This window comes from Pollicipes pollicipes, unplaced genomic scaffold (genome assembly GCF_011947565.3).
Source record: "Pollicipes pollicipes isolate AB1234 unplaced genomic scaffold, Ppol_2.1 Scaffold_5724;HRSCAF=6776_pilon_pilon_pilon, whole genome shotgun sequence".
Taxonomy (NCBI): Eukaryota; Metazoa; Arthropoda; class Thecostraca; order Pollicipedomorpha; family Pollicipedidae; genus Pollicipes; species Pollicipes pollicipes.
The window spans coordinates 35,960,609-35,986,713 of NW_023596746.1; the positions used below are offsets into that span (position 1 = coordinate 35,960,609).

General features: G+C 48.6%; 1 protein-coding gene across 1 annotated transcript in view; it reads left to right on the plus strand.

Annotated features, from left to right (window-relative positions):
* LOC119103881 (hemicentin-2) overlaps positions 1-26,105 on the plus strand; it is an 86,133-nt gene that overhangs the window by 15,761 nt on the left and 44,267 nt on the right. Inside the window, exon 2 of the mRNA XM_037227562.1 lies at positions 13,307-13,721. Coding sequence (XP_037083457.1) covers positions 13,628-13,721 — 94 coding nt within the window. The 5' untranslated portion in view covers positions 13,307-13,627. The remainder of the gene's footprint in view (positions 1-13,306; positions 13,722-26,105) is intronic.

Genomic DNA, 26,105 nt, shown 5'->3' on the forward strand with positions numbered 1-26,105 from the left:
TCCCGGTGAGGCGGTCCGGAGGATGGTACAAGAAGGCTGGCGGGTCCGGGGCGGTGTGACGTCACGTGAGCTCCTCCACTCACGGGCTGCCCTGATGGGAGCTGCCCGCTGATCCGATTCATCCAATCGGTCACGAAGCGTGAAATGACGGCGGCGGGACGAGCTGTGCTGTCTGCAGTGGACCGTGGCATGGTACGATTGTCGGTGGGTGGGGAAGATGGAGAGAGAGAGAGAGAGAGAGAGAGAGAGAGAGAGAGAGAGAGAGAGAGAGAGAGAGAGAGAGAGAGAGAGAGAGAGAGAGAGAGAGAGAGAGAGAGAGAGAGAGAGAGAGAGAGAGAGAGAGAGAGAGAGAGAGAGAGAGGAGAGAGAGAGAGAGAGAGAGAGAGGAGAGAGAGAGAGAGAGAGAGAGAGAGAGAAGAGAGAGAGAGAGAGAGAGAGAGAGAAGAGAGAGAGAGAGAGAGAGAGAGAGAGAGAGAGAGAGAGAGAGAGAGAGAGAGAGGAGAGAGAGAGAGAGAGCAGAGAGAGAGAGAGAGAGAGAGAGAGAGAGAGAGAGAGAGAGAGAGAGAGAGAGAGAGAGAGGAGAGGAGAGAGAGAGAGAGAGAGAGAGAGAGAGAGAGAGAGAGACGAGAGAGAGAGAGAGAGGAGAGAGATAGAGAGAGAGAGAGGAGAGAGAGAGAGAGAGGAGAGAGAGAGAGAGAGAGAGAGAGAGAGAGAGAGAGAGAGAGAGAGAGAGAGAGAGAGAGATGCTCACTCAAACAATGCAGATTTAGACAGCTATGAATAAATTAACACAAACATTGGGCCATTCGGTATTGTTAACACTTCGTGTTCACGGCCCATAGGTAAACCGATATTGAAGCTAAATAGGCTGGAGAAATCCAACGGCGCGCAGGTGAGGTAATGTTGAAGTCGGTGAGTAAGCGGTGTTTTGTTCTTTAACTACCAGTATGTCCCCGTATGGGACAGCAGGACACTTCCCAAAGTACAAGTGGCCTTACGAGCACTTGATCTCTCCAGCTATGAATCCAAAATGCTCACATTTGTGAGTGCTGCAGTGCATGATTTATGCTGCCAGCTATCACATATTACCTCATGAGCAAGAACACATTGCACCACCGCTTGCCAGCTCGAGCTGGATGGCCGCCGATGATGGCCCAAGCACGTTTGCAGAGCAACTCTTCACTAACGTTTGCATAGAAACGTTTGCAGAGCAACTCGTCACCAACACACGGGAAGCCTTTCTGACCCAAAACTTGTCGGGCGATCCCTGGTCCTCCGCCACTTCACAGCGTCATGAATAATGTAACAGTACTCAAACTTTGGCCATCAATACATAATGCACGCCATCCATAACGCATGGCCGTGTGCCGGCCGTGCGGCCCGCTCGCACCCAGGTGACCCCCGCCGCTAGACACGGCGCCGGTGTAAAGGGGCGGTTGCTAATGGGGCGAACGCCAATAACCAGTCCCTCATCTGAGGACCGTTCCGACAGCTGTCGAATGGCATAACTGAGTAGTGCGCTAATCGATTCCGGCTGAGGGAGGGGGAGGCAGTGTCTGGGTGGTGGAGACCTCGAGCGGATGGAATTGCCTGTCACACTTTGAGGTGTTCCGTTGAGTTACGTGGAAGATGACAGTGGCGCCTGACGGACGTTTGATTAGTGTCACCAGTTTTCTCGAAACCCTTCTGATTAGCTCAGGATTTTTATTTGAAGTAGCCGCTCTTGCGAAGAAAATTACATTTGACTCCCTGCTCATCACTATGAAAGTTATACATTTTCTTTGCAACGTGCGTTTTTCTTCTTTTTCCTTCTTCTCTGTTTCCTTTTTCTTCTTTTTCCACCGTGTGTGTTCTGTGATGTTTGCAACACACTAATTGTCAAAATGTGTAATAATTGCTACGGTAGCTTGATTACTCAGTTTAGAAAAAAGAGATTGCGAACATGAGGCAATTTCCCACGAGTTCAACGGAAATTGTAGTAAGGCTTTGATATTTTCCCTATGGCGCTCATCACATTTTTCCAGGGGTACTTTGGCTTTGGCAATGAAAGCATCATATAGTCCATAGTGACACACCGGTTCAAACTTCAACCAGTGCGATTCTAGGCAGCAAGTCATTGCCGCCCGCTGGGTCAATCACAAACGTTCTTTTATGTCCGACACAGGAGGTGCGCACGGCGTTCGTCATGACAACGGTGGTCGCGACTATAGGGAAGAAGCGTTGAGCTGTTATATAACATTGACAGCTTAACAACTTTATGACGTCTTGGCGGTCCTGCAGTGTCACTACCCAGTGCCATTATTAGACGCAACTGATCTTGAGGTTCCAATAAAATGTTTTTTTTCTTCAAAATATGTGCCAAAGGTGGGGTATTCTTTTCAAGTTCAATTCGACTGCATTCTTAGCATCATAGGACAATTTATTCCGATTTCTGCGACATAACAGTTCAAACAGTTTTCACGGGGGCTCTCCAACCTTTGCAGGAGTCTATTCAATTTGAGTTAAACACTGAGCTAAGCATTGGCTACCAACAACCGACATTGACCGGTCTGGCAGCTAGACGGCTAACATGCTAACAGAAAACCAACCTTAAGTGAGCCAAGCTTAAGATGAGAGATAGCCCGCCTTAAACGCTGCAATGTTCGCGGCGGGGAGCCGCAAATTTAATATCCCAGGGCTGTCATGCGTCAGTTTTCATTTCCAGTGAAGGCAGCCTCTCGTTGCCCCTCCCCTCCCCACGGCGCTCAGAACATAACGACCCCGGAAGCCACCAGCCGCATGGATACCTGAACATCGTCTGATGAACCATAACGAGTGCTGCCGGAAACGTGCCAGATGCGCCGTGGATGGATGTATGCTTCACTTGCGCTGTAATAAGCAGTGTAGCGATGCGGTAGATTGTGCTTGGGCCATCGTAACCGTCTACAGATGAATTTACCTCGGATAGAAGAGCGACACGATCGTAAGGTCACCCTGGCTTTCCTATCCACTCTCAAGCCTGGCAGCGATACTTTGCAGGGAGATAGGAATTGAAAGGGAACACACTACTGAAAATTCCATCTTTTGATAAAATAAGTGGAGAAACTCATCGGAGGATCGCTCCAATCCAGTGAAACGATTGTCACCCAAAGACCTTGCTACCTCAAAGAGCGTACCTAAATTAAACGCTCTTCCAAACAAACTCAACCAAACTGATCCCCAAAATGTGTCAATTCACATGCTATTACTTATCATCTAGTGTCGTCGACGGCGGAAAAACGACTTTGAGACGTTCGTATTTTTTACATGCTTTATTTTTTTTTTTGTTCCTGAAATAAACACAACATTGTCATCCAGTGAAGTAAGCACGCTGGCATACCGAGCCAGAATACGGCACATCTAGAAGTGACAGCGAAGTTATCGTCCTATATCACTTGTTAGCACACCGAATACTAAATTATCACAATACATCTTGACCTAAATAAATACATTAGGCAAATACGGCTCTCTTACCAAAGTTGTTCCTACTATCGCCGTTGACGAAACAGGCGGCTCCCAGCAGCGCACGTCAAAACTCGCGCCTCTCGCCACGTCATCTAACCGCGAAGCAAAAGGGTTCGCTTAACTACACTAACGGCCGCGCAGCGAGGCGGCGCCACTTGCCGGTAGCCATCGCCGCTGCACCATCTATCATCCCTGTTCGGGTTCCATCTACGGAGCACGCAGACGCCACCGTTATGCGCGCGACATCTAGTAACGTTGTTCCCATCCGCTCCTGCAGTCAATTGCCGGCAGCACGTGCAAACTTTATCTGCTTTTAGTGGAACAGCTGTACTCCCAGCATGCAAATCCGCGGCCGCAGTAAATAGCATCTACGCACGCCAACAACGTGCCCTCCAAGCTCAGTGTTGTTAACACATTAAACAGTATATTTTACACTGAAATATATTGAAGAAAGCATCAGATGTGATGAAAAAGATCACTTATGACTATTGTTATACCTTTCAAGCGGAAAAGACTGCTATAGACAGCGTAGTTCTCTGCCAAGTAGATATGCTGTTTAATAGTTGTGGTTTGATAACGTCATCGTACCTTCACATCATTGACTGAGACCCAATTGATGTTCGTTATATCTGGAAATCGCTCTCACAAATGCCAAATATGAACGGCTCGACAACTATGTCCTTTTTTACCTTGATCACCGCCTGGCTTATGAAATGGCAGCATTTGAATGACGCTGTTATGGTATCATGAATGCCAAGGTGACTTTAAAATACTTTCTCCGTTATACCGTTCCCCGTTTCCGCGGCTGCGTAGCTCAGAAACTAGAGGGGCTTAGGTATTAAGAGAGGCGGAATTGTGAACCTTCCTGAAAGCGCTTCAAGATGACCATTTCAGATCACAACCCCATATAGACGTAAAACATGCCCTGTAAACCAGACCTGATTTAGCATGGCCTCTCTTAAAGCAATGCATGGAACCAACAAAGATCGACCATTGTAACGTTGTTAAGCAGCTTCAAACAGCTGCAAGAAAGCGTTTTTGACACCCACTGGCTACGCCATGAAGCGGCATTTACCTGGCATATCGGCGTTGCGATTTAATGAGCCAAATGTGATCTTACAAAACAGTTATTAATGATAAAGGCGTGTCCGAAACTACGGGACTATGTTCCAGGCTTACAGCACGATTTTTACCTTCTACAACGCTTACATAAACTTACACGAGTTGTATGGCCCTGGAAAAACTGTGTCGGATGGATGCTAGTAAAAGTCGACAGATGGGACCTGTGGTATGTCATGTCAGGTCAAACTAGTAAATAATAATGCTGCATTGACCCCTCCAGCGGTATCAAGATTTAAACAAACCGCATTAAGTAGATAACATTCGTAGAAAGGCATTCCAAAACTCTCATGTATTAGTGCCATTAAGGTTTAAAGCGCATGTCTTCTAACAGATCAAACCTGTTTACAGGGTTAAAAGCTCCACCTAGCTTGATTCTTGACTACCTGATCTTGCGATATCAATCATAACAACCGCAATGCGTGTACAAATGCTGCCGTTAAGAGCAGCAGTTTAACGTCTCCTTGGACTGCATTTCTTACGAGAAATAGGCGCAATTTCTCGCTTTGGACATATGTCACCAACATGACCTCGTGAAAGGGTTCATAAGCCGTGGCGACCATAAACTTCACATGTCCACACTGAGTGTAGAAGTTATGCAAACTCAGCTAGCTCGAATTTCAAACCTTGATCAAAACCCGCAGAGGTCACCCCTAGATGGCCTTGGGGCCTTTGAGGCACCCTCGAAAGACCAGCGTTGATTTTGAAGCATTACCGAAATAGCCGAAGAGGGCTCTTTTCAAGCTTGGACCAGTGCTGACACCTGTCAGACTAAACGATGCCAAACAGTCCCAAACGCTTGGTATTGGAAACAATTCGTTGGAGTACACAGAAACGGGGCCAGCGCAATGCAATCTCGTCTCGAATGCATCAAGCACTTGACAGATTGGCGTCCAATCACAATCACCCCGCAATTTCAGCACACGTTTCCACTGGGCCAAGGGCTTGGCCGGCAAGCAAGGAACGACGAACAACCTGTGATACACTAATCTCGGCCTCGTGGGAGCAGAGCGCAGTGGCTGCTGAACTGAATGCTAGAACAACTTGGCTTGTCCGCTTGAACTATGCCCTTCCCTGTTCCGGGAACCGAGGCCAGCAGAAGCCTTGTGGCCATCGTCTGCATGTCAAACTTAACCGATATTTCGTTTGCAGTTTCGATGCGTCTGACGGTAGACTATGCGATAGATTGCATAAACGACCAGTTTGTCTGCCATACAGAAATTAATGCCCAAGCGACAAGCTTCTAAGTTTCTGTTAATTCAGAGCACAAACCGATTCCTCATTGCACATGAAATGAATAGTTTTTTACCTGGTGTATAATTTTGCTGTTCTGAAACCAACTATGTTTTTGGTAAAAAATGCAATGTTTTTTTTTGCAACTGAACACCATTTGCTATGTACATCCAGTTTAATTAAAGAGAAAAACATATTTTTGTATCGGGCTTTGAGCTGAAAAAGCCATCTTGAAAATCATTTGGGGCAGTTCGCAGACCAGGAGGTGCAGGCAGTGAAGTGGTTACCGCCTCTGCGTTAACCACCGCACGTCTGGGAGACCAGAGATACGGTGCTCGATTCCCCGCGGTGCCCGCCCTTCCTGCCAGAGTGAGAATCACGTGGCGCCATATAACCTCAGCAGCTGGGTGCGTGGTAAAGCCCCAATGACACACAGTTCACAACCCTGCCCTTTTAAATTTCTCACGCGTTCGGGTGGGGGAGTAGTCAAATTGACCACCCTTAAGGTTTTTCCAAAATGGTTTCCGAACGGCGCGCCAAATTTTGCATAGCTGTAGAAAATTGAATCGCGGATTGTAAGACATAAACAATTTAGATGTTACTTATCAGGTCGCTGATCTATGACAGGTCAAAATCAGGCCATGGTTTTAGCAAAGGCAATTTCTAGAGAATCGTTCAATCTGATGCAACAACGGGGTGTGTGACGAAGCCATACATCTCTGAGATGCTTTCGTAGGCAAAAAAGTATTGCATGAGCAATATTAAGTTGACCTAAGGTCAAGTATAAAGGTCATACATGGGTAAAAAAGCTTGTTTTATTACTCTCGGACTTGCCGTATGGGACAGTCTCTGGTGCTCATTCCGAATTTATCGACGGCAAGAATCGCATATACATCATCCATTGACTTGTAAGAGGTCAGGATAGGTAAATGACCTGAGATGACGTAGGCTGACACTTTGGTTTTAGGAGCATAGTGTCTCGCGTAATTGTTGTCGCTTATTGAAATGCAAAACTCAGAGCAGTCTTGTATGATTTTGTCATCATGACCTTAAACAAGGTCAAATAAGGTTACTGGCCTTAAATGAGTTTGTGACCTTTTGCTAAAAAAACTGTTATCTAAGTTCTGGGGGTATTTCGAGACCAGCCTAGAATTTTACCTTGTTTGACCTATTCCACCTGAAGGTCATAACCTAGGAACCTCAAACTTTGACATAAATGAGCTCACGTACAGGTCAACATACCCTGTAAATTTGGGTGCGTCAAATTGAGGGAGGGGCGTCAAATTGACCCCTCCCCCTACCCGAGCGAAGTGTATCTAGCCGGCCACCCGGGCGCGTGTTAAACCCGTCTAGTTTCTGAACTACACTGCCATGAAGATGTATAGACTATTTCGTGCAGACTTCTTCACGGTCATCCAGCCATAAATGACGCACATAATACCATCATTTCAACCATGTCAGTCCACTGGCTATGCGGCGATCAATGCCAAGTAAAACAATCGTCAAGACATTGGTATCTGATGTACGTCGCTACCACTTTCAGAAATAACGGCCGTCAACTGGCTCTCAATTAATTTTTCGTTAGGTACGATTACGCAAGAAAATGACGTATCGAGAAGCAAAGTTACTTCAGAAAGAAATTGTACTGTCCAGAGCAGTCTTTTCCACTTGAAAGTATGCCAATAAATTAGCTCATTTGATCATATCTGATGCTTGCTTCAGTATCTTTAACTGTGGAACATTCCTCTTAACAGTATGCGCGGCATAACCGACCGAGACTAGGAGGAAGTTTAACAGTGCTGTATGTATGTTGATCACCTCACTGCTCACACACCAGTCTACCAAGCACGTGACAAGCGCATCAGATATACCAGTCCTTATTACAGCAAGGCATACACACGGGTCATATGATCTCCTATATTCTCCACGCTTTTTCAATCAGTTTCGGTCCGAAGGACGAAAAAATATGACACTGTCTCCAACACGGAGAATATAAAAGTTGCCCTTACTTCAAGCCCCGTGGCCGGCACGCGCCACTGATCTTTGTGCTTCATCCCCTTTCAAAATAATCAGACCCCCTGGCCCCTTCTGCATCCCCAACGCAAAGCACTTGCCCAGCCTCCTAGCCGACACCAATGGCGCGGATGGTGTGCGCGAGCCGAGCCGAGTTGGCGGGCAGTCGTTACCCCCACGCCTAGCCTCTTGATCACCAGCCGGGTGTTTACGCTAGCGTGGGCGCGACCGAACGGCAGTGTTTGTCGTGTCAGACCGACGAAACTGATTGGTTCTACCCCTCCACCGGCAGGCGCAGGCCCATTACCCCCTCCCCTCCCCACACGCATCACCCCACCCCGCCCCCGCCGCTCCCTGCGGTCGGTGGGTACACGCGCTGGGAACCCCCTGCCCGCCTGGGTCCCGGTCGATCTGCGAGCACAGTGAATTGTTTATAGCGTCACATTGATCATAATTATCGCCCACAGAATTAGACTGCATTTTTATCGTTGAAAAATTATTACAGTCTGAACATAATACATGACAGACAACATACCATAGTCGCAGGATGTTCAGTAAAGAACACTGGCCAGCAGGTTGTTAATGATGATGATTTGGGGTTTTAGGGCGCATCGACTGCTGTAGGCCGTGCAGCTCCCATGCCAGCAAGTTGTTAAGTCACGCCCAATACTGCAGACTTGATGTAGAAGTAGACAGTGTAACGATTGGCAACTTAATACGCGAAAATTTATGGTTAAGACTTTTAAGCGCGAGAAAGAGAAACGGGCGGTTGAGAAAGGGATAAAACACGGTCCGGGAGGATGATGTTTAGCACGTCAGCAATAGTCATCTTCTTCAGCCTGAATGCAGATTTGCCAGTGCTCCAACGCGGCAACATTTTGAGACTGTTCTCTTTTTCTTGTGGATGCGCTACGAATTTTTATCAGACGTAGACCAGAGAGACTCTCAATGTTTGTTTGAACAATGTGTGCAAGTTAAGCCAAGCTTCTCAACAACATAAATACACGTGAGATGGGAAATGAGCCGTGCACGATGGTATTGGAATTGGATTGCTCAGGGGATCAGATGCACACGGCTGGACCTCGTTCGTTGCGGATTGCATAAGTTTTATGAAGATGAGAGAAAAACATAAGTTAGATCTGCTGAAACCCACAAGCATTCGTTACTTTATAGATGTCTACGGTAGTCCACTAACTGTGCATGACCTTGAGGGTAACAGCTTATCATATTTCCCACTATGACGTCACTGTGGTTGAAGGAATGACGCCAATGTACATGTTTGTTATCCAGGGCGCAGCAGAGCGCAGTTATTCTTACCGAGGCCATCTGCGTATTACCACAGGATCACGCGATATGGTTTGCGAGACCGGTGACCCTGGCTTGCACTATGGAACAATTTCAAAATTCAGTGGCCAAGCTCGACCGTCACATTTTCTAGGGTCTAAAATATGTGAAATTGAGGATCCCGTATTCTCGCAATTTTCAGCCGCGAGAAATGCATACCCTTAAATCTGCTGCATACATCATTTAGCATTTGCGTATAAGCTGTTTGACCTGGCAGGGCTTCTGGCAGCATTGCAATATGACCACGATTTCGTCTTTCTGGCTCAATTAACATGCAAAAGGAAAATCACTGTCACTCGCGACAAAGCTGTAAAACAAGAGCTAAAATTGTATCAGGATCGAAATAAACTGGCACCGCAATAACCAGAAGCTGGCACACTACGCAAAAGTAGAAACACGACGATCAGGTTGGCACAAGTTCGGTTCGATGTGTGGAGATGGACGCGCACTTACCTATAAACCACCCAGGGATCCACCGGCTTGGAAGGGTATGTAAGGATATAAGTCAGAAAAAACCAGCCATTGCAGATCAAGGTGTGATACCAACTGCAAGGCGAAACAAAATGTGCCAGCTACAGATATCGTGTGGATATCAGCACTGACCCAGACGTGAGTCAGCAATCGAACCGACAACAACCGCTGATTTTTTCGGAAACTTTGACCTAAGTAAAAGGCCTTCCGCTCCTGCTTTTTTGGCATTATGAATCCAAACTTCTCGTGTGAGTAACGATCAGGAATGTACAGGCATGCGCTGTTGCTGTGCTGTCGATGTTTCCCACGTGAGTGCCCATTCTCCGTGAACAATGCTTGTTTTTGACGAAGTGACCGTATACATCGCTCGGATGCAGCAAGAGAGAGTCGGCGGCGGCCTCACAACTTAGCTGTTCGAAGAGATGCTGATGGAGACGGTGAAAAATACAGGTAACGAGCCCAATGCGATGGCAAGCTGGCGAGAGCTGTAAGAGCGACACGAGTAAGAGAAAAGGTGTCACTCAATGTGCTAAAGCATGTCAAGCGTTGCAGTCGCGAGATGCGGAGTGGCGGCAGCTTCAGAGAGCCGAGCGACCGGGGAAGGAAAGACGTGGAAAACGGTGTGCAGCGCCTAGCGGCTCTGCGTCTGCGGTGGGTCGCGCCGGCCTCTTAGCAGCGGGAGCGGCAGCAGGCCGGTCGGCCGCTCAGCAGCAGGAGCAGCAGCGGGCTGGTCAGCCTCTCAGCAGCAGGAGTTCGACAGTTCAGCAGCAGGAGCAACAGCTCAGCAGCAGGAGCAGCAGCAGGCCGTAAGGGTAGCAGACGGTCAGACGTCAGCAGCACCGACGCAGACATGCGGACATCGGACATCGGGCGGACGTGCACCTTCATTCCCGCCCCGCCGTCCGGAAACGGTACAGGCCAGCGCCCGGTGCGGTGAGCCATGGTGACCTCGCTGCCATAGACCGAGCGTATGCGCGCAGCCTGAGTATTGTAGCGCTACCAGCAAGTGCACGGAAGAGGGCTGAGGACGAAAAGTAAGATATCACTCAAACCCATACAATTCAACCCCCCCCCCCACCCCCTCACACTACATCTCCCGAACATTTCCCTATCGCGCGAGCCGGCCCCTGAGTTCAAGATATATATATTCTGTGATGCATCAATGAAACCACTTGGCATCGGTTGCCAAAAGTATCTGTCTACGTCAGCTCAATCTTCAGCATCATCCACACGATTACCCGGTGTTATCAGGTGCATGTTACCAAAGACCGGGCTAAGATGAGCATTAGTTCTAACAACTATCATACTTGTTACCGCTTCACTCAATCCACGCTGCATGAGACTTCTGTGGTTGTTTTCTCGATAAGATCGAGTGTCTATAGCCTCTTGTCATGATTTGGAAATGTGAAGAAATGTGTCTATTTCAGTTATTCGTATATCTTTACATAAACGATGCCGCAGGCATAGCAAGTTTTACTGAAACAGTAAAAAATGTGTGAGCGTTGCTACCCTTGGGTTTTCCAAACTTTAATATCTTGACCATCATCCCTCACAGCTTCAGGCGTTTTTTCAAGGAGCGCAATTCTTTGAATGTGACCCGGTATCGGTTTTAAGGCATTGGTGTACAGCCTGTTTGTACAGAGACGGTATGTTTGCAGCACTGCAATTTGAGCGAGGTTCCCGTTCGTTTGCATGGGAAGCGTAATGTTTGTGAGGTACGAAAAAGCCGCAGTTGCCACCGCCGTGCCTGACACCGTCAGCGCGCCATCGTAACCACATGACACAAAGACAGGCCCAGAGCCCAAAACTGTTCTTCCAAACTAACAAAAGCAATGCATTTTTAATGAGAAAGAAACAATTGTTGCCGTGGCGAAGCGTGGACGTGCGGTCGGTCACATCCGCTAAAGCGTAAGGGATGGAGCTGCCTGCTCCTCGACGTCTTTGAAGACTGCGGTCAGATCATTCCCACCAGAGCAGGTAAGCACATATAGCCGAATTCACGGCGTTGTCGAAAATTCCAACGACAACCACCAAACGACATGGCACTGCCCCATCCAGAAGTGCGTCGGTGGTTAACCGGAAGCAGCCAACGCCATGTTTTCCGAAAGTGATCACGATACAACTCGCTGTGACCTAAACCAAGGCATACTTGGTCATGCGAACCAAACAGGCGGAAAGCTGTTATTCACATTTAATGCCCACAACACTGGTGTTCCGCTCGTTACGTTGGTCACTGTCCCAAACACGTTAATCATTACAAACTGATCGATGTAGTTGGATATAATGGCTAGGCCTGGCCAGAATCCAAGCCAGCCATATTGCGAGCCGTGTAATTCGTAAATTGACGCGAAAATGCCGCAGCAATAAACCTCTATCATCCATACGTTAGCGAAACACGTACCTTGCAATAAAATAATACAACTTCCTTGCACGATTCATCAAACGTCACCGGGTTCACCCACGTGAGTTTTGGCGTCACCTACAGGTGAGTGAATGACATCTGACACTTGCTATTATCTCGCCCGTCTTGCACCGGATTGGCTCATCACGAATACGCTTGCCTTACTGGTACGCCTAAACCTATTCTTCTAAAAACACACTTTATTGACCTTGGTTCAACGTTCTCTTGGAGCTTTAGAGTTCCCTTCATTCCTTCTGTTTTATCGGGACCCAAAAGATGAAGCCGCGCGTGAACAACTTCCATGGTGAATTACAGCTTGGTCGGGTATACTTGACCACGCATATGCAGCTCGGATATACCGGAGCTGTGTAAATGTCGGGAGCTCGAGGGGTGGGGTAATGAGCCACGTCAAAGTCAGTGACCGTGTCCAACGTGTCCGGGACCGTGTCCAACGTGTCCGGGACCGTGTCCAATGGAGATATTAAAGCTGACGTATATATAGGTGCACATTTCCCGTCAAAGGCCGCGACTGTTGACCGGGCAGTAGACGCCCGATCATCTGACAATGTCAAGTGGAGATCAAACATTGAGTGCGGGTTATGTCCATGCGTTTGCATCTGTGCCACCGCATAAAACCAACACATATTTGCAGCGTCACTTTCTCGCGTTTTCACTTTCGCTGGATTTTGACTTTGTGATGTACTTTAATTGAGTGACGCAGGGCTCTGAAAGCGATTGGCGGCAAAGATAGATGACTACGGATATGTGGCTTCGTAAAATCCTGAGACCTACGCTGTCACGTTATCAAAACACCAAACGTTTGTTAAAGCCCGTGATGGAGACAGCGCGCCTTTTTGTGACGACAAGTTCGGTGATGTATTGTTGCCTGTCGTGCCATTTTCCCTGTCGCCGCCCCAATTCCGCGTTGATGGTAGCGACCGTCGATTCTTCGCCCGGCAGCTGTCGGTCGGCCACGACCCATCGTCAGTCAGGAGAGGACCACCAGCATCCCACCGCCGCCGCCCAATATCCCCGAGATCAGTCAGGGGCCGCCCAAAGCCAGCCGCGCCGCCTGCGCCGTCGCCTAGACAAAGCGGCCCCTCACGTCTCTTGCAGAGGCGCGGCGCCACTCGACGCGCTTCAAAGCCGCACGCCGCCGGCTGATTGAAAACGTTGCAAACTCAATCTCGATCCTTCTGCTCTATCACGCCCATCTGGCCTAATGCTGCTCTCCTATTCCAGGCGACGTCGGGCGGCGCCGCCGAGAAGTTACAGCAAACATTTAGTATGGATCTGCGTCGGAGCCGCAGGCCCGACTGAGCGGCCTCCGAGCCTCCGCCGGGCGGACTGAGCGGACTGCGGACCTCCGCCGGGCAGACTCAGCGGACTGCGGACCTCCGGACCTCCGCCAGGCGGACTGACAAACTGCGAGCCTCCACCGGACGGATTGAGCGGACTGCGGGCCTCCGCCGGGTGGACTGAGCGGACAGCGAGCTTCCGCCGGGCGGACTGAGCAGACTGCGGACTTTCCAATCTCCGCCGGGCGGAGTGAGAGCGTGCGGAATGCGGACGGTGTGGCGGCGGCCGCTGCTGGCCGGCTGGGCGTGCTGGGTGTCCCTACTGATCAGCCCTCCGCCGCTGACCTCGGCCGCGCCAGGTGAGTGAGGCGCTGCTGGGCCTGCATGAGGCGGGTGCAGAGGAGGACCGGGGTTCGAGCGGAAGAGGCATGCTCGGACCTCTGATGGACGCGGCGGTGGATTTCAGCGCCGGACGAAGAACCCGCTGTTGGTGATGACGTCGCTGAAAACTTCCTCTTTGCACCGCAGCTGTAAAAGTGCTGCCAATCATCGTATGCAGTTGTGCAACGCGGTTCATTTCGCGCCATTGGGGCCTGCGGCGGGCGGACCTAAGAATCGATGTCGTCTAAGACCCAAACGTCTCCAAGCTAGACCCGGACACGCAATGCTTTTCATGTGCCATTGGGCATCATGTCAATGTGAGTGTCCGACATGAGGACCTATGTGATTGCTGGCGGACACCATATGTTGTCAAAAGGCCTCACCGGGTGATCCCCATATCAGAGTAAGTGGCGCCGTGAAGTAAAGAACATGCCGTGTGTGACCTTATTTAAAATGGCAAACTGCTATGCAATGCAATAGCCATTGGGAGGGTGTCTTCGTATTAGGCCAGCAGGCGCGTGATCTTCAGGTTTGTTCCGCGAAGTTTACACCGAGACATGGCCAACCGTCTACGAATAGGGTTGGTGAAGCATTTGAAGCTCTCGCGAAATCGAACGATCTTGAGGGTCTCGGGTCGTGGAAGCGCTGACGATATGGTCGGGCGGGAAATGAACGAGATCAAAGCGCTCCGACCTGGCGTTTCAGGGATTCCTGTAATAAACAGGATGTTCAAACAAAATTGGACGGAGGGACTTAAGCCGGAGTATACTGAGTTTCACACATCTATTTAAATAAGACAGAAATGTTAGCACGCGCTCGGGTGGGGCGGTCAAAGTGACCCTCCCGAAGGTTTTTCCGGAATGGTTTATGAACGACGCGGCGTAGCCGCGCCAAATTTTGCATAGCTGTTGACAATTGAATAGCAAATTGCTCGTGTGAATAATTTAGATGTACTTTGTAAGGTCACTGACCTATGACAGGCCAAATTCAGGCCATGGTTTCAGCGAAGAATTGTTCAATCTGATGCAACAAAGGAATGTTTGACGAAGCTATACATCTTTGAGATGCTTCATCAGGCAACACAAAAATCGAATGAACAAATTAAGTTGACCTAAGATCAGGTATAAAGGTTAGACCAAGGTCAAAACTAACCTGTTTTATTGCTCTAGGGCTTACTGTATGCTATATTTTTCGGCGCACATTTTGAATTCATCGATTGCAGGAACCGCATCATCCATATTCAGTTGACTTCTTAGAGGTCATTATAGGTCATGTACCTAAGGTGACCCAGGTCAATTTTTTTAAAGAACCTTCTGCCTAGCGTAATCTTTGTCTCTTATTCAAGTACAAAACTCAGGGCAGTCCTGTATTATTTTAGTCACCATGACCTTCAAAGGGTCAAACAAGGTTACTTACCCTAATTGAGCTTGTGACCTTTTGCTTAGAAACGGTTATCTATGTTCTGAGGGCACTTTGGGGACCAACCTGGAATTTGACCTTGTTTAACCTTATTTGACCCGAAGGCCATAACCTAGTGACCTCAAACTTTGACCTAAGTTAGTTCACGTACAGGTCAAGACGCGCTGTAAATTTGGTGTCTCTAGCTTTCTTAGTTCCCGATATCATAGCAGTGTCAAATTGACCCCCACCCGAGCGAAGGATATCTAGCCGGCCACCCGGGCGCGTGTTAGAGTGTACGATGCTGTTTTGTTCCTGTCTGCCGATCTCTCCGCGACTCACTTAGCCTGAACGGTGCAAAGCGTGCTTCAAGAATCCTTCACCTCGATCCAGTTCCGTTCTACTTCCGTCCGTCCTATTATCCGTCCTTTTCAAAGATGCTGAAATGACGGCATCGCACGTTTCTAGCTCCACGACTTTCAAGAGCATTAGAAATCCATAAGAGCAGCCTTAGGTCTAGGATGATTTCCGGGTTCTTTCAGTACACGTGGCACTTCACACCCCACAGGAAGCACTTTTGGGGACTTACGTCGGGGGATTGTGCAGGCCAGTTGCGAAATTAAATTGAAATGAAATGATTCTCTTCTAATGAAAGGAGCCGTAGCCCAGATCTCTTCCCCCCCCCCCCCCCGAGACACTGCCTCGTCTCATTCGCCTCATGTGTCATTGCACCATCTTTCTGCAGCTGATGACATGGCATGCCGTCCCAGCAGACAAGTCCTCAGCTGTCCGGAAATCGATGAATCATGGGTAGGACTGCCTCTGGCATGGGAGCCAGGTACTGAAGGGCTCGTGTGCGGCTGATAGGCCGATGAGAGCTTTCCGTATGAGCTCAGTTCATATGGCAACAGCCGCGCACTTATCCCGCCAGCCTTGATGCTGTGGTCTTGCTGCAGCCCGACGGCGAGATTTGTGAGGCTCAGCAGCAAGACGTCTATTGCTTTTGCAATCTCGTCTCGTTGGCTCTTGTCAGCGTGCATTTCCCGCCACTCGGGATTTGCTCTCAGCGGCTGACTGCATCAATGGACCGCGCCCGTCACCTAGACAATGGTGGTGTTGATCGCCCTGTACGAGCAGCCGCATGCTGATGCTGCTTCTAGCGATAATGGCGCCTCATTTCTTGAAGTCGAAAGGTGGGCGCCTTCTGATGAAGTTCTCACAGTCGAGGAAACTCGGCGTATATACCAGTCATTCGTTCTCCAACGTGTGATCTCGAGCTTAATTTGGCCATGGTTAACCCTTGAGAAGTTGAAAACATGACAATACGTAGGAATATTCTTACCACTGGCATTGCTATATTGCGAATGCATCTTTTTCATACCGGCCTCAGCAAACTCTGTTACTTCGTTGTGGTAGTCAATTCCCGCAAAACCATGCATGATTATGTGCCCGAATTTTAATGACAACATGTGTTTAACAAACGTCAGCACAAACAAACCCACACCATGCATTTCCACACCCTTGCAAAACCACGCAAGCTGTAACTGCACTGTTTCGATTTTACGCCGAAGCATTTGAAACGATTTGTTCATCATTATAACGCAACCAACAGCCATCTCCTCGCTTTTCCACGGTTCAAATGTTTCAATGCTTCGCTGATTTGGAAAATCAAACTGGGTTAATACTGAATTCAACGCAGAGAGGCATATCCTCATGCTAACACGCGCTCGGGTGGGTGTTTAATTGATCCCCCGAAGGCTTTTCCGGAATAGTTTCCGAACGTGCGGCGTAGCAGTATCAAATTTGACGTGGCTGTAGACAGTTGCATAACGGATCCTTTGGTATTAAAAATTTAGATGCGGTCTAGATATAGATGTTATATTTAATATTCTCATCAATAATTAGATATAAATTTAGAGATAAAATTCAAATATAATTTAGATGTAAGACCGCTGACCTACAGCGGGTCAAAATCAGGCCATGGATTCTGCGAAGTAAATTTCTAGGGAATTGTTCAATCTGATGCATTAACTAAATGCTAGAAGAAGTAATTTGTCTCTGATATATTTTCTTGGGCAAAATAAAAATTGAATGATCAAATTTCATTGACCTGTGGTGAGATATAAAGGTCAGACCAAGGTCAAAACCAACCTGCTTTATTACTCTGGGATTTGCTGTGTGGGGTAGTGTCTGGTGCTCATTTCGAGTTTATTGATACCAGAAATCACATTATGCATTTCTATGGACTTCTTAAAGGTCAGAATAGGTCACCGACCTAAAATGACCCAGGCCCACATTCTGTTTTTAGTAACATACTGCCTAGCGTAATCTTTATCGCTTATTCAAATGCAAAACTCAAAGCAGCCTTGTATGACTTTGATAACCATGACCCCCAGAAAGTCAAACAAGGTCACTGATTTTAAATGAATGTGTGGCCTTTCGCTCAGAACAGGTGTTTAGGTCTGGAGGAATTTTGGAGACCAGCCTGGAGCTTGATCTTGTTTAACCTTATTTGATTCTAAGGTCATGATCGCAGAATTTCAAACTTTGACCTAAATTGGTTCACGTTCAGTCCAATACACCCTGTGAATTTGGTGTCTCTAGGTTATTTGACTCCTGAGATCCTAGGAGGGTGGGGGAGGGGAAGAGGCAAATTGACCCCACGAGCGAAGGGTATCCAACTGGCCACCCGGGCGCGTGTTAACCACCGCAAGTCTGCTGCACAAATGATACCAATGTGTGACTATTAAAGCAAAAATATTCCATTCGCACAAAATGCAGTCCTGCTAAAGGCTTGCTGAGCTTGATTCCCCCATTCGTTTTTCTTCGTCAGAATTCATCAGAGCAGCGTGTCGCAGGCCATTCAACACTGACGGTCAAAGTACTTTAGGTTTGCTGGTTCTGTTAATGTACCGAGAGCCAAATAGCTTTGGTCTCACTCCATACAAACCAACGAAAGCAGTGGTCTTCCTGAACCCTTTAATATGTCTCGCTGCGAACCACTTTCGTTTCGTTTGGCCCACGGCGACGCCATGTTCGCGTCGTATGTACATACATAAACTGGCCTGATATTTGATTCGGTGCAACGAACGCGGTCAGACAAAGTCACCTATATCTGGCGAATACGCACGCATTCCAAAGCGCAATGTGATGTTAGCAGAAACCAAGCAGCCTGTTGTCAAGCATCAATAATTGACTTGGCAATGCACAGACGTGCGAATAAAAAGGTAGCACTTCAGAATATGCTTTCATTACAACATCACAGCTAAGGTTAATGGCTTGCACCTGGCGACCTCCGTGAGCCGAGTTGTCCGAGCATAGCCTTTGGGCTTGATCCGGGATAGGAGCCGGCCGGGAGCATCGCGACCTGAAGCGGCCGTCGCGGTCGCAGCGCTCTGTCGCACCGCGCCGCACGGTGCGGGAAGGGACGTGCTGGCGTGCAAGGTAACGGATTTCGGCAGGGCGAGGGCCAGGGAAAACTGTTTAAGGGGACTAGTCTTTCCTTTGCTGCGAAAGAACAGATCTTTTTTTAAAGCCTGAATTCTTCCAGAAATGTCATGTTTTACAGATAAGTGGATCCTAGATTGTTTTTTGGATCAGTCACCAGCCAGTTCCTGAGGAAGTTCCTGAGAAAAAAAATTATTCTTTGACTATTTTTGTTCCAAAACACGAACTTAAAGTGTGTCATACGGTCACCAGATTTTTGCTCCAAGTGGTAAGTATAGTTCATTTTACGTGATAACCACTTGCTCACTGCCCAGCACATCTGAAAGACACCAACGCAACGCAGCTTTCCTCAACCTCAGCCGTGGAACGTCTTGCTTTAATTACCTACATGCCAATTTTGAACTAGTTTCGCTTTTGCATGCATTTTAAAGTAAGCACAACATCAATCAACACGCGGAATGGGCTGACAACTGCCCTAGAAATGTGGAACCTCTGTCATAAAGAGAGCGAGGCTTGGCGCTCTCGTCCCGCGCTTGACGAACCGCTGTGTCTCATGCAGCACATAACTGAAGCGGCGGGGCACTCCGAGTGGCTCGGTGCACTCGGTGGAGTTCCGTGTTCGCGCACACGCCCAATGCTGGCCCATACTGCGACATGGGCTAAATATCAGTCAGTCTGGCCTATATTACTTTTTGGCTGTTTTGAGATTCACCAACCTTGATTATTAAATGCGTTGCACACCGGTATTAGCCATTTCGGTTGGTCGCTCGATCCACGCGTTGCAGATGCTAATAGCCACCCCACACCTGAACTGCCACTTTAGTCGTGTGAAGTTTTTTTTTCTATTTAAACTGATGCGATACGATACGATGTTTAGCTGGGTGTTGTGATGTGTGATTAAGTCCTTGCTGAGCGCAGACCGACGCCGGCTTGGTTGTGGCTGAGAGGTTCACACAGGCAACATTTTTTGACATCGTGAATACTTACTTTCCCATATTCTTTTTTACGTTTCAAATTACCCGACTGTGAGCATATATAGCTTACGTGCATAACGTGGTGGAAAATGCATATAAGTTACGATGCTCTCCAGCCAGGCCGAACCTTGTCCACCCGATGTGTACATTCCAAGCTCTTGCCGGAGTCATCTGACTCATTGCAACTAGGTTTTGTCAGATGTTAGTAAATAGTAATATATCTTAGCAAAGCACATTTGTTGTCGAAAGTTGTTTGCTGTGGCACGCAAGGCGCGGCTGTCTTGTGATTTAAACCAAGAAATGATTCGAAATTAATTTGACTATCCGCCATCTACTTACCACCATTTAGCATTATGATCTAACCATCAGTCTACTTCATGAATGCGCCATTATAATTATGACAGTCATTTGCGCTTCCCTTGACGTACGAAACGCAGTGAAGTGGTTACATAATCCTGTTCGTTTTGATCATCTTAAGTACACAGCATTTATATATGTCACTCGGTTGGCAGTCCCGTACCATCACCACAGAGAAAAAAGCTAGTTTGATGAAGTTTTGCCACTCGCTGGCTCCAACAGCCATGCGTCAAACGCACTGCCGTATTTCTGGTGTGCTCCATATATCTCAATACTTATTTGTGTTATCAATCAAACTTATTGCTACCTTTTCATGACTCCTCGGAACACAGCTTTGTCTCGCTCACATCGCAGCAGCTCGAAAGATAACGATTTTCGAGGAGCACCCAGCTGGTTCCCACACGTTTGTTTTTATCTTGGGCGCCCGGAAGCCAGTTTAAAACATACTGCTGACACTTATTGCCAAGTGGACGTGAGGTCACGATGCATGCAGGAAAACGCCGGGGCGCCCTCAGCTCGGCTGCCACATCAGTCCTGCGCCGGAGATGCACTGCCAGGGTGAGCCGTGGCTCTGCCGCTGTTCTAGGGGAAATACCACTGAGGATCCCGAAAACGTCCAATCCGCGCCGACGTCTGGCACCGACCGCCTGCATTCTGCCTACCACAGGAAATGCACGCTTCTAGGGATGGCGCGCCGGCCACTGCCGCGATGCTTGATTCAGGTGCCTGCTGACGGCTGCCCAAGCCCCGCCCAGTCTGGGTTGTATAATGGTGGCGGGGTATTGTTGGCAGGGATGAGGTCTTGACGTCATTAGGGTGAAGGAAGACGGCGGTATTAATGTAACAGTGGCCCACACATGGCCCGTGGTGGGTCAGCAGCATTGCCAAGCCATGCTACTGAAGTTTCGGGGTGTTAAAACATCGCAATTTTTCCACAATACGACTTTGCATGGCTTAACCGATGCATTGGGAAAAGTTTCTGTGCTGTAATCATGCAATACCGCAACGTTTCAATGCAGAATCGCTGCATCAGAATAGAGATCTGTAGCCGTTCAGCGAGTTCGAGAAAGAAAATTTTAAGCTGACATCAACATAGTATGTGTCAAGCATTGTTTTATGAGCAGAATAAGTGCTGCGGTGCTGGGCGGCGAAAAAAAACTATGAAGCATAAAGGGGAAAATATACGAATAAAAATGGGAGGAACTCACTGTGTCGGCATTTGATAACCATGTAAGTTTTAGACCTGAAGATAAGTTGCTATTTTGTATTTGTTTTAGTTAGGAGCTGCTCCTGAAGGAACAAAAGAAATATTGCCCGTTTCACTCTTGATTTTTCCGATCGCTGCACAGCTCTGACAATACGATATCAGCCGCACCCTCATAACCAATCAATCAATCAGTGATTATTTGAGCCGATATGTAATCTGCACAGGTATTCAGAGACGCCCGCAAGTCGTTTCTACGGGAGATTGGTGCAAATGCATTTTCCCTGTTACGAAGCAGCTCACATACATCACCTCGGCCGGGAACCGGAGCGAGCAGAGAATTGAGCCCACAGTTGACGCATTTGGGGGGGGGGGAGGGGGGGCAAGCTGTGGCATTCCAAGCAGAAGTGATGAGCGATCGAATGCAACGCGCTGCAATAAGTGATTATATACTGCGTCAGGCGCTTCTTCCTATTACTTAACGTATCTTGGTCAGACGTGCTCCAATTTGCTCTGTTACCGTACCACCATCTCGTTTCGTTTGAGAATGGCCAAAATAAGGAGAGCTGTGCCTGCAGACCTGGCCCGTTGGCACGCATCAACTTGTTCAGGGCATACACGTTAGAGTAATGGTCTCAACGGTAAACACCCGGAGAGGCGGCTTAGTCTTGAGTGGAGAGCTCCAGAGAATGCATTTTCATCGTGGAGGCCACACCCGTCGTCCGCCACACGCACTTGCGTTTGGATGCTGAAAAAGAGCATGGACGGGCCGCGTGATCATGCAGATGTCACGGATCGTTCGCCATGCGGAAGAAAATCTCAACGTGTGATGATTCGCTGGCTGGCAGTTTCAGAAATTTTGAAGCAGCCAGACGCGCCTCGTTGCAGAAAACTACACAGCATGGCGCAGCGTAATTTCATATTGATTGGTATGCACTATCACAACACTCATAACGAATGACGCATTAGTTTTAAAACAGCACAGACAACACTAAAATCCTGTGTAATATGGATGGAATAAGCGCTGGCGCCTACACCCTTAGCGTAATATATTCGTAACCGGGGACGGCTCGATGAGCCAGGCCGATACCGGTTGCATATCATGGCTCGACGCGGCCCTGAGCCGGATCCCGGAACCCCATGGCGCTGTGCAGCCCTCATATTGCGTGATCTGCCGCAGAGGCGATCATTTCCTGCACGTCGAGACACGAAACGATCTGCTCGAGGACGCACCGATTGGGTCCGTCTTCAGTTACTTCCTCTGATTGCAGCGACTATTGCCAGATCGTGATCGCCGGCATTTAATTCCAGCCATCGCGGGCGGATGGGGTCATTGACCTTACTGTGTGGGAAACCGATTAAACAGCTATTGGGGCGACAACGCCATTTTCATGCATGGTAGCGATCGAGGGCGCAACCAACGCTACCATAATGACTGTGTTGCGGTGTTGTCGTCACATCGACTGAGCATTGAGGCATGCCTCATGTGACTGGTTTTGTTTTATCATAGACGAGGTTTGCGCCATGCATAAAACACTCATATTCTATGTGACTGGGAGCCGCCTGGGACAAAGGCGCTCCCCTGACCCCCGCCTGCAGTGGCGTTCGACGGGGCCCGGGTCCCCGAGCCGCGTCCCCACTCCGGTCGGGCGCGTGAAGCTCTCACTGTCGTGCTCTGTCCGTTGCCTCCGCTGTTGCGTGCGCGGACCGGGCTGATCAGAGCACGACAGAACAAAATCGTTGGCGTGCGCGGACTGGGCTGATCAGAGCACGACAGAACAAAATCGTTGGCGTGCGCGGACTGGGCTGATCAGAGCACGACAGAACAAAATCGAGCTGGCGTCTGCGACCGCACTGCCCGGAGGGCCAGTGAGGTCAGCGCCGAAGGTCACCGGCCGAGTCGGTTCTCACGTGACGAGCTCCGTCGTGTTCGTTCTCACGTTACGTGCTGGTCGGTGGAAATGTTTCCGGGGTCACGTGGCGTACTCTCTCGGGTCACGTCCATTGTGTTCAGCACGGGGGGCCACGCTCCGGTGGGCTAGCGTAACAGACGTGGCCCACGGCCGCCCCGTAACTGGAGCCGATGACGGCGACGAAGCCCGCTCAACAGGAGACGGCTGCCTCTGTTTGAGGCCTCTTGAGACCGAGAGCGTCCCTCCCTACGTCGTCCAACGCTGATGGCCGACTTGGCGTTGCCAGGTGCTTGTGAGTGTCCTCTTTGTATTGCTGATGTCTGAAAGCGTGCGCGGCGGGTGGCTGCTGCTGCTGCTGCCGTCGAAAAGCGGAGATGCTCACCGTGCGCCACATGCTGCCGTCGGACCTGATTGAACAGACAGGCGGCGGGATTCCAGAGAGGCTTATTGAGTGCTCAGTCTTTCCTAATAAGACATCGTGTAACGGATGTTGCCGACGATGCGTCGACGTTCGTTCCACCATTGTGCCAGTGTTTTGGCGCCAGACGGCACGTGGTCTGCTGGGGATACGCGATCAAATGCGCACCACGCGTCAAAGCTGAAAGCAGTTCTTGTTTTACAGAATGGAGCGAAATCGGATGTTTTTTGGGTGTAAAATTGCATTGCTATTCTGTCGGTGAGTCGTAGGATGTTCCTTCCCATGCATGGTAGCGAAAAACTTGTCCTGATCTTACTTTAACTTACCCATTGCGTGCCAATGATAAGTCACATTAGCATTGCACCGATGCAAAGGATTCTCTAAAACAGCAGCATTTGTATCATGCATCGTTCACACTTGTAGGTTGGGAGTTCTTACTTGATAATCATCGACCTCCAGTATAGTAGGAGATTCGCGTTTTCAAGACCGCATTGGTCATGCTGACTAGCAACCAGGACCACACAGTATCATGCAGGTCCATGAACTCCCGACTCTGAGTGCAGGAAGCCTGGAGCTCGAGACCTCTCTTACTTGCATCGCTCACACATGGTCTTCATTCAGCGAACTCTTTAGGGTGCTTGCCTCAGCCAGCTCCATTTCCGAAGAACCCAGAGACTTGCGCGCCTTGCCACATTACCGGTAACCCTGGCGCACTTGTCGGATGTGATCTTGTGCACCACGTGGCCGGTGGTGCAATTCGGAGCACCGACGCTCTGTGACCTTTTCTGATTAGCACGCACTCGAGTGGGGGCAATTTGACCATCCCGAATATATTTTTTTAACACAACTTTGAACTACGAGACGTAGCCACGCAACACTGTGCATAGCTCTTGCCAATTCGATGGATAATCGTTTAACATTATGACCTTGATACGGCCGGTGAGGTAACTGAGCTATGATAGGCCAAATCAAACCATGGCTGTCAGCAAAGGCGTTCTGGGAATCGTTCAACATGTTAGGACAACGAGGTGTTGGGCGAAGTCATGCATCTTTGAACAGTTTTTTTTTGACAGCCAGACAGTGACCTTTGGAGAAGCGATTTATTCCGTTGATTTTAGATCAGGTATGAAGGCCAGGTTGAGGTCAAAACAATGTTTTTAGTTACTGGAGACTTTTATTTGCAATGCAGTTTTTGAAGCTCAGTTCGTACTTCGTGTTCATAGGGGTGTAAACAAATGTGCTATTTAAACTTCAGAAAGGTCGGAAGAGGTCACTGACCTTAAAAAATCAGAACGATTTCGTAGGTTTTTGCTCACCGTGAGCACATAAAGGCCAATAAGGTAACTGACCTGAAATGAACACCCGTGACCTTTTATGTGGTAGTGTTATCCAAGTAAAAGGTGATTGCATAAGCGGGTCTAAAGGAACTTCGAACGCAGATCTGTAGGTTAACCTAGTTCGACCTTACTTAACCCGAAGGTACGCATGTCCTTAGGACTTCACATGTTTGCTTAAGTTAGCTCACGTGCTGGCCTGTTTATCCTGTGAATTTGGTACCCCACTTCGTCATTTATTTTGGCTCAACACAGACGCGTTTCTCAGAGACCTCTCCTTCAAGGTTAGCCATTTTTTCGCACAGAGTTCACCAAGGTTTGAAGTGTAGGCTAAAATATATGCACTGCGACAATGGATCTGGTTAAACATTACAAATTGACAACCGGTCTTTTGCCCTGTGCTGAGCAACTCCATTCTGCCAAGCGCTCATTGAATGTGGGGCACATCAGCCCAAACTTGAATGTGTAGCTTATGGAAATAACTGAACAAAACATGTGGCCGTGCGTTGCAAGGCTCCGTCACACAAAACATACGGGCATAAATCGGGTCATAAAATCCATCCGGTGCGGGAGTTCTTGGTGACTTTGTCGAGGCGAATCCAGCATTAATCTCTCTTAAAGGCATGTTGTGTTACATTGACGATCTGTCTGTAAGTCTTGCTGCACTTCTTTCCTGCCCCTCTCTCTCTCCTTATTCCCCTCTTTTCCCTTCTCCCTATCTGCACTTTCTGCTTCGCCCTTAAAATTCATGTTTCCCGCTTGCGAAAGGCACTCATGCAACATGTCTAAAATGTTTGCATTTACCGCGCAGTCAGGTGCAAAGATATACAGGATGGAAAACAGACCATTTATTACATTACTGTTTTCCCGTACATTTGTTTCGTCCTGGACAATAGTGGTGTACCTTAATTGTCTTTCATGGCTGCTGTTGCAGCTCCGCAAAATACAGCTTACAGCTGAGCATGGCGGGCATGGCTCAGTTAGCGGGCTCTCTTGCGATATATAGATCTACCGCATCATCAACGGTCAACTTAAGCGCTGCAGTAAATCATTGTTTTCGAGAGAGGGTGGATATATCTTGCTTCCCGTTAGACGGTGTTCACGGCGTGTTGGACTTCATTGTAATGGGTCATTGGCTCTGTGGTGGGGCTCAAGCTTTGGGTTCCGGAACGGCCACACGGCTTATGAAGTTGATACATACCCTTTTCAGTGACAAAAGAAGATGTTTGTCTTGCTCACTATTTTCTGTTTCTCTCATTTTCCTCCTCATTCCCTTTCTCCTCCTCTTCCATTATCGCACGCCCCACAGCACGCAAA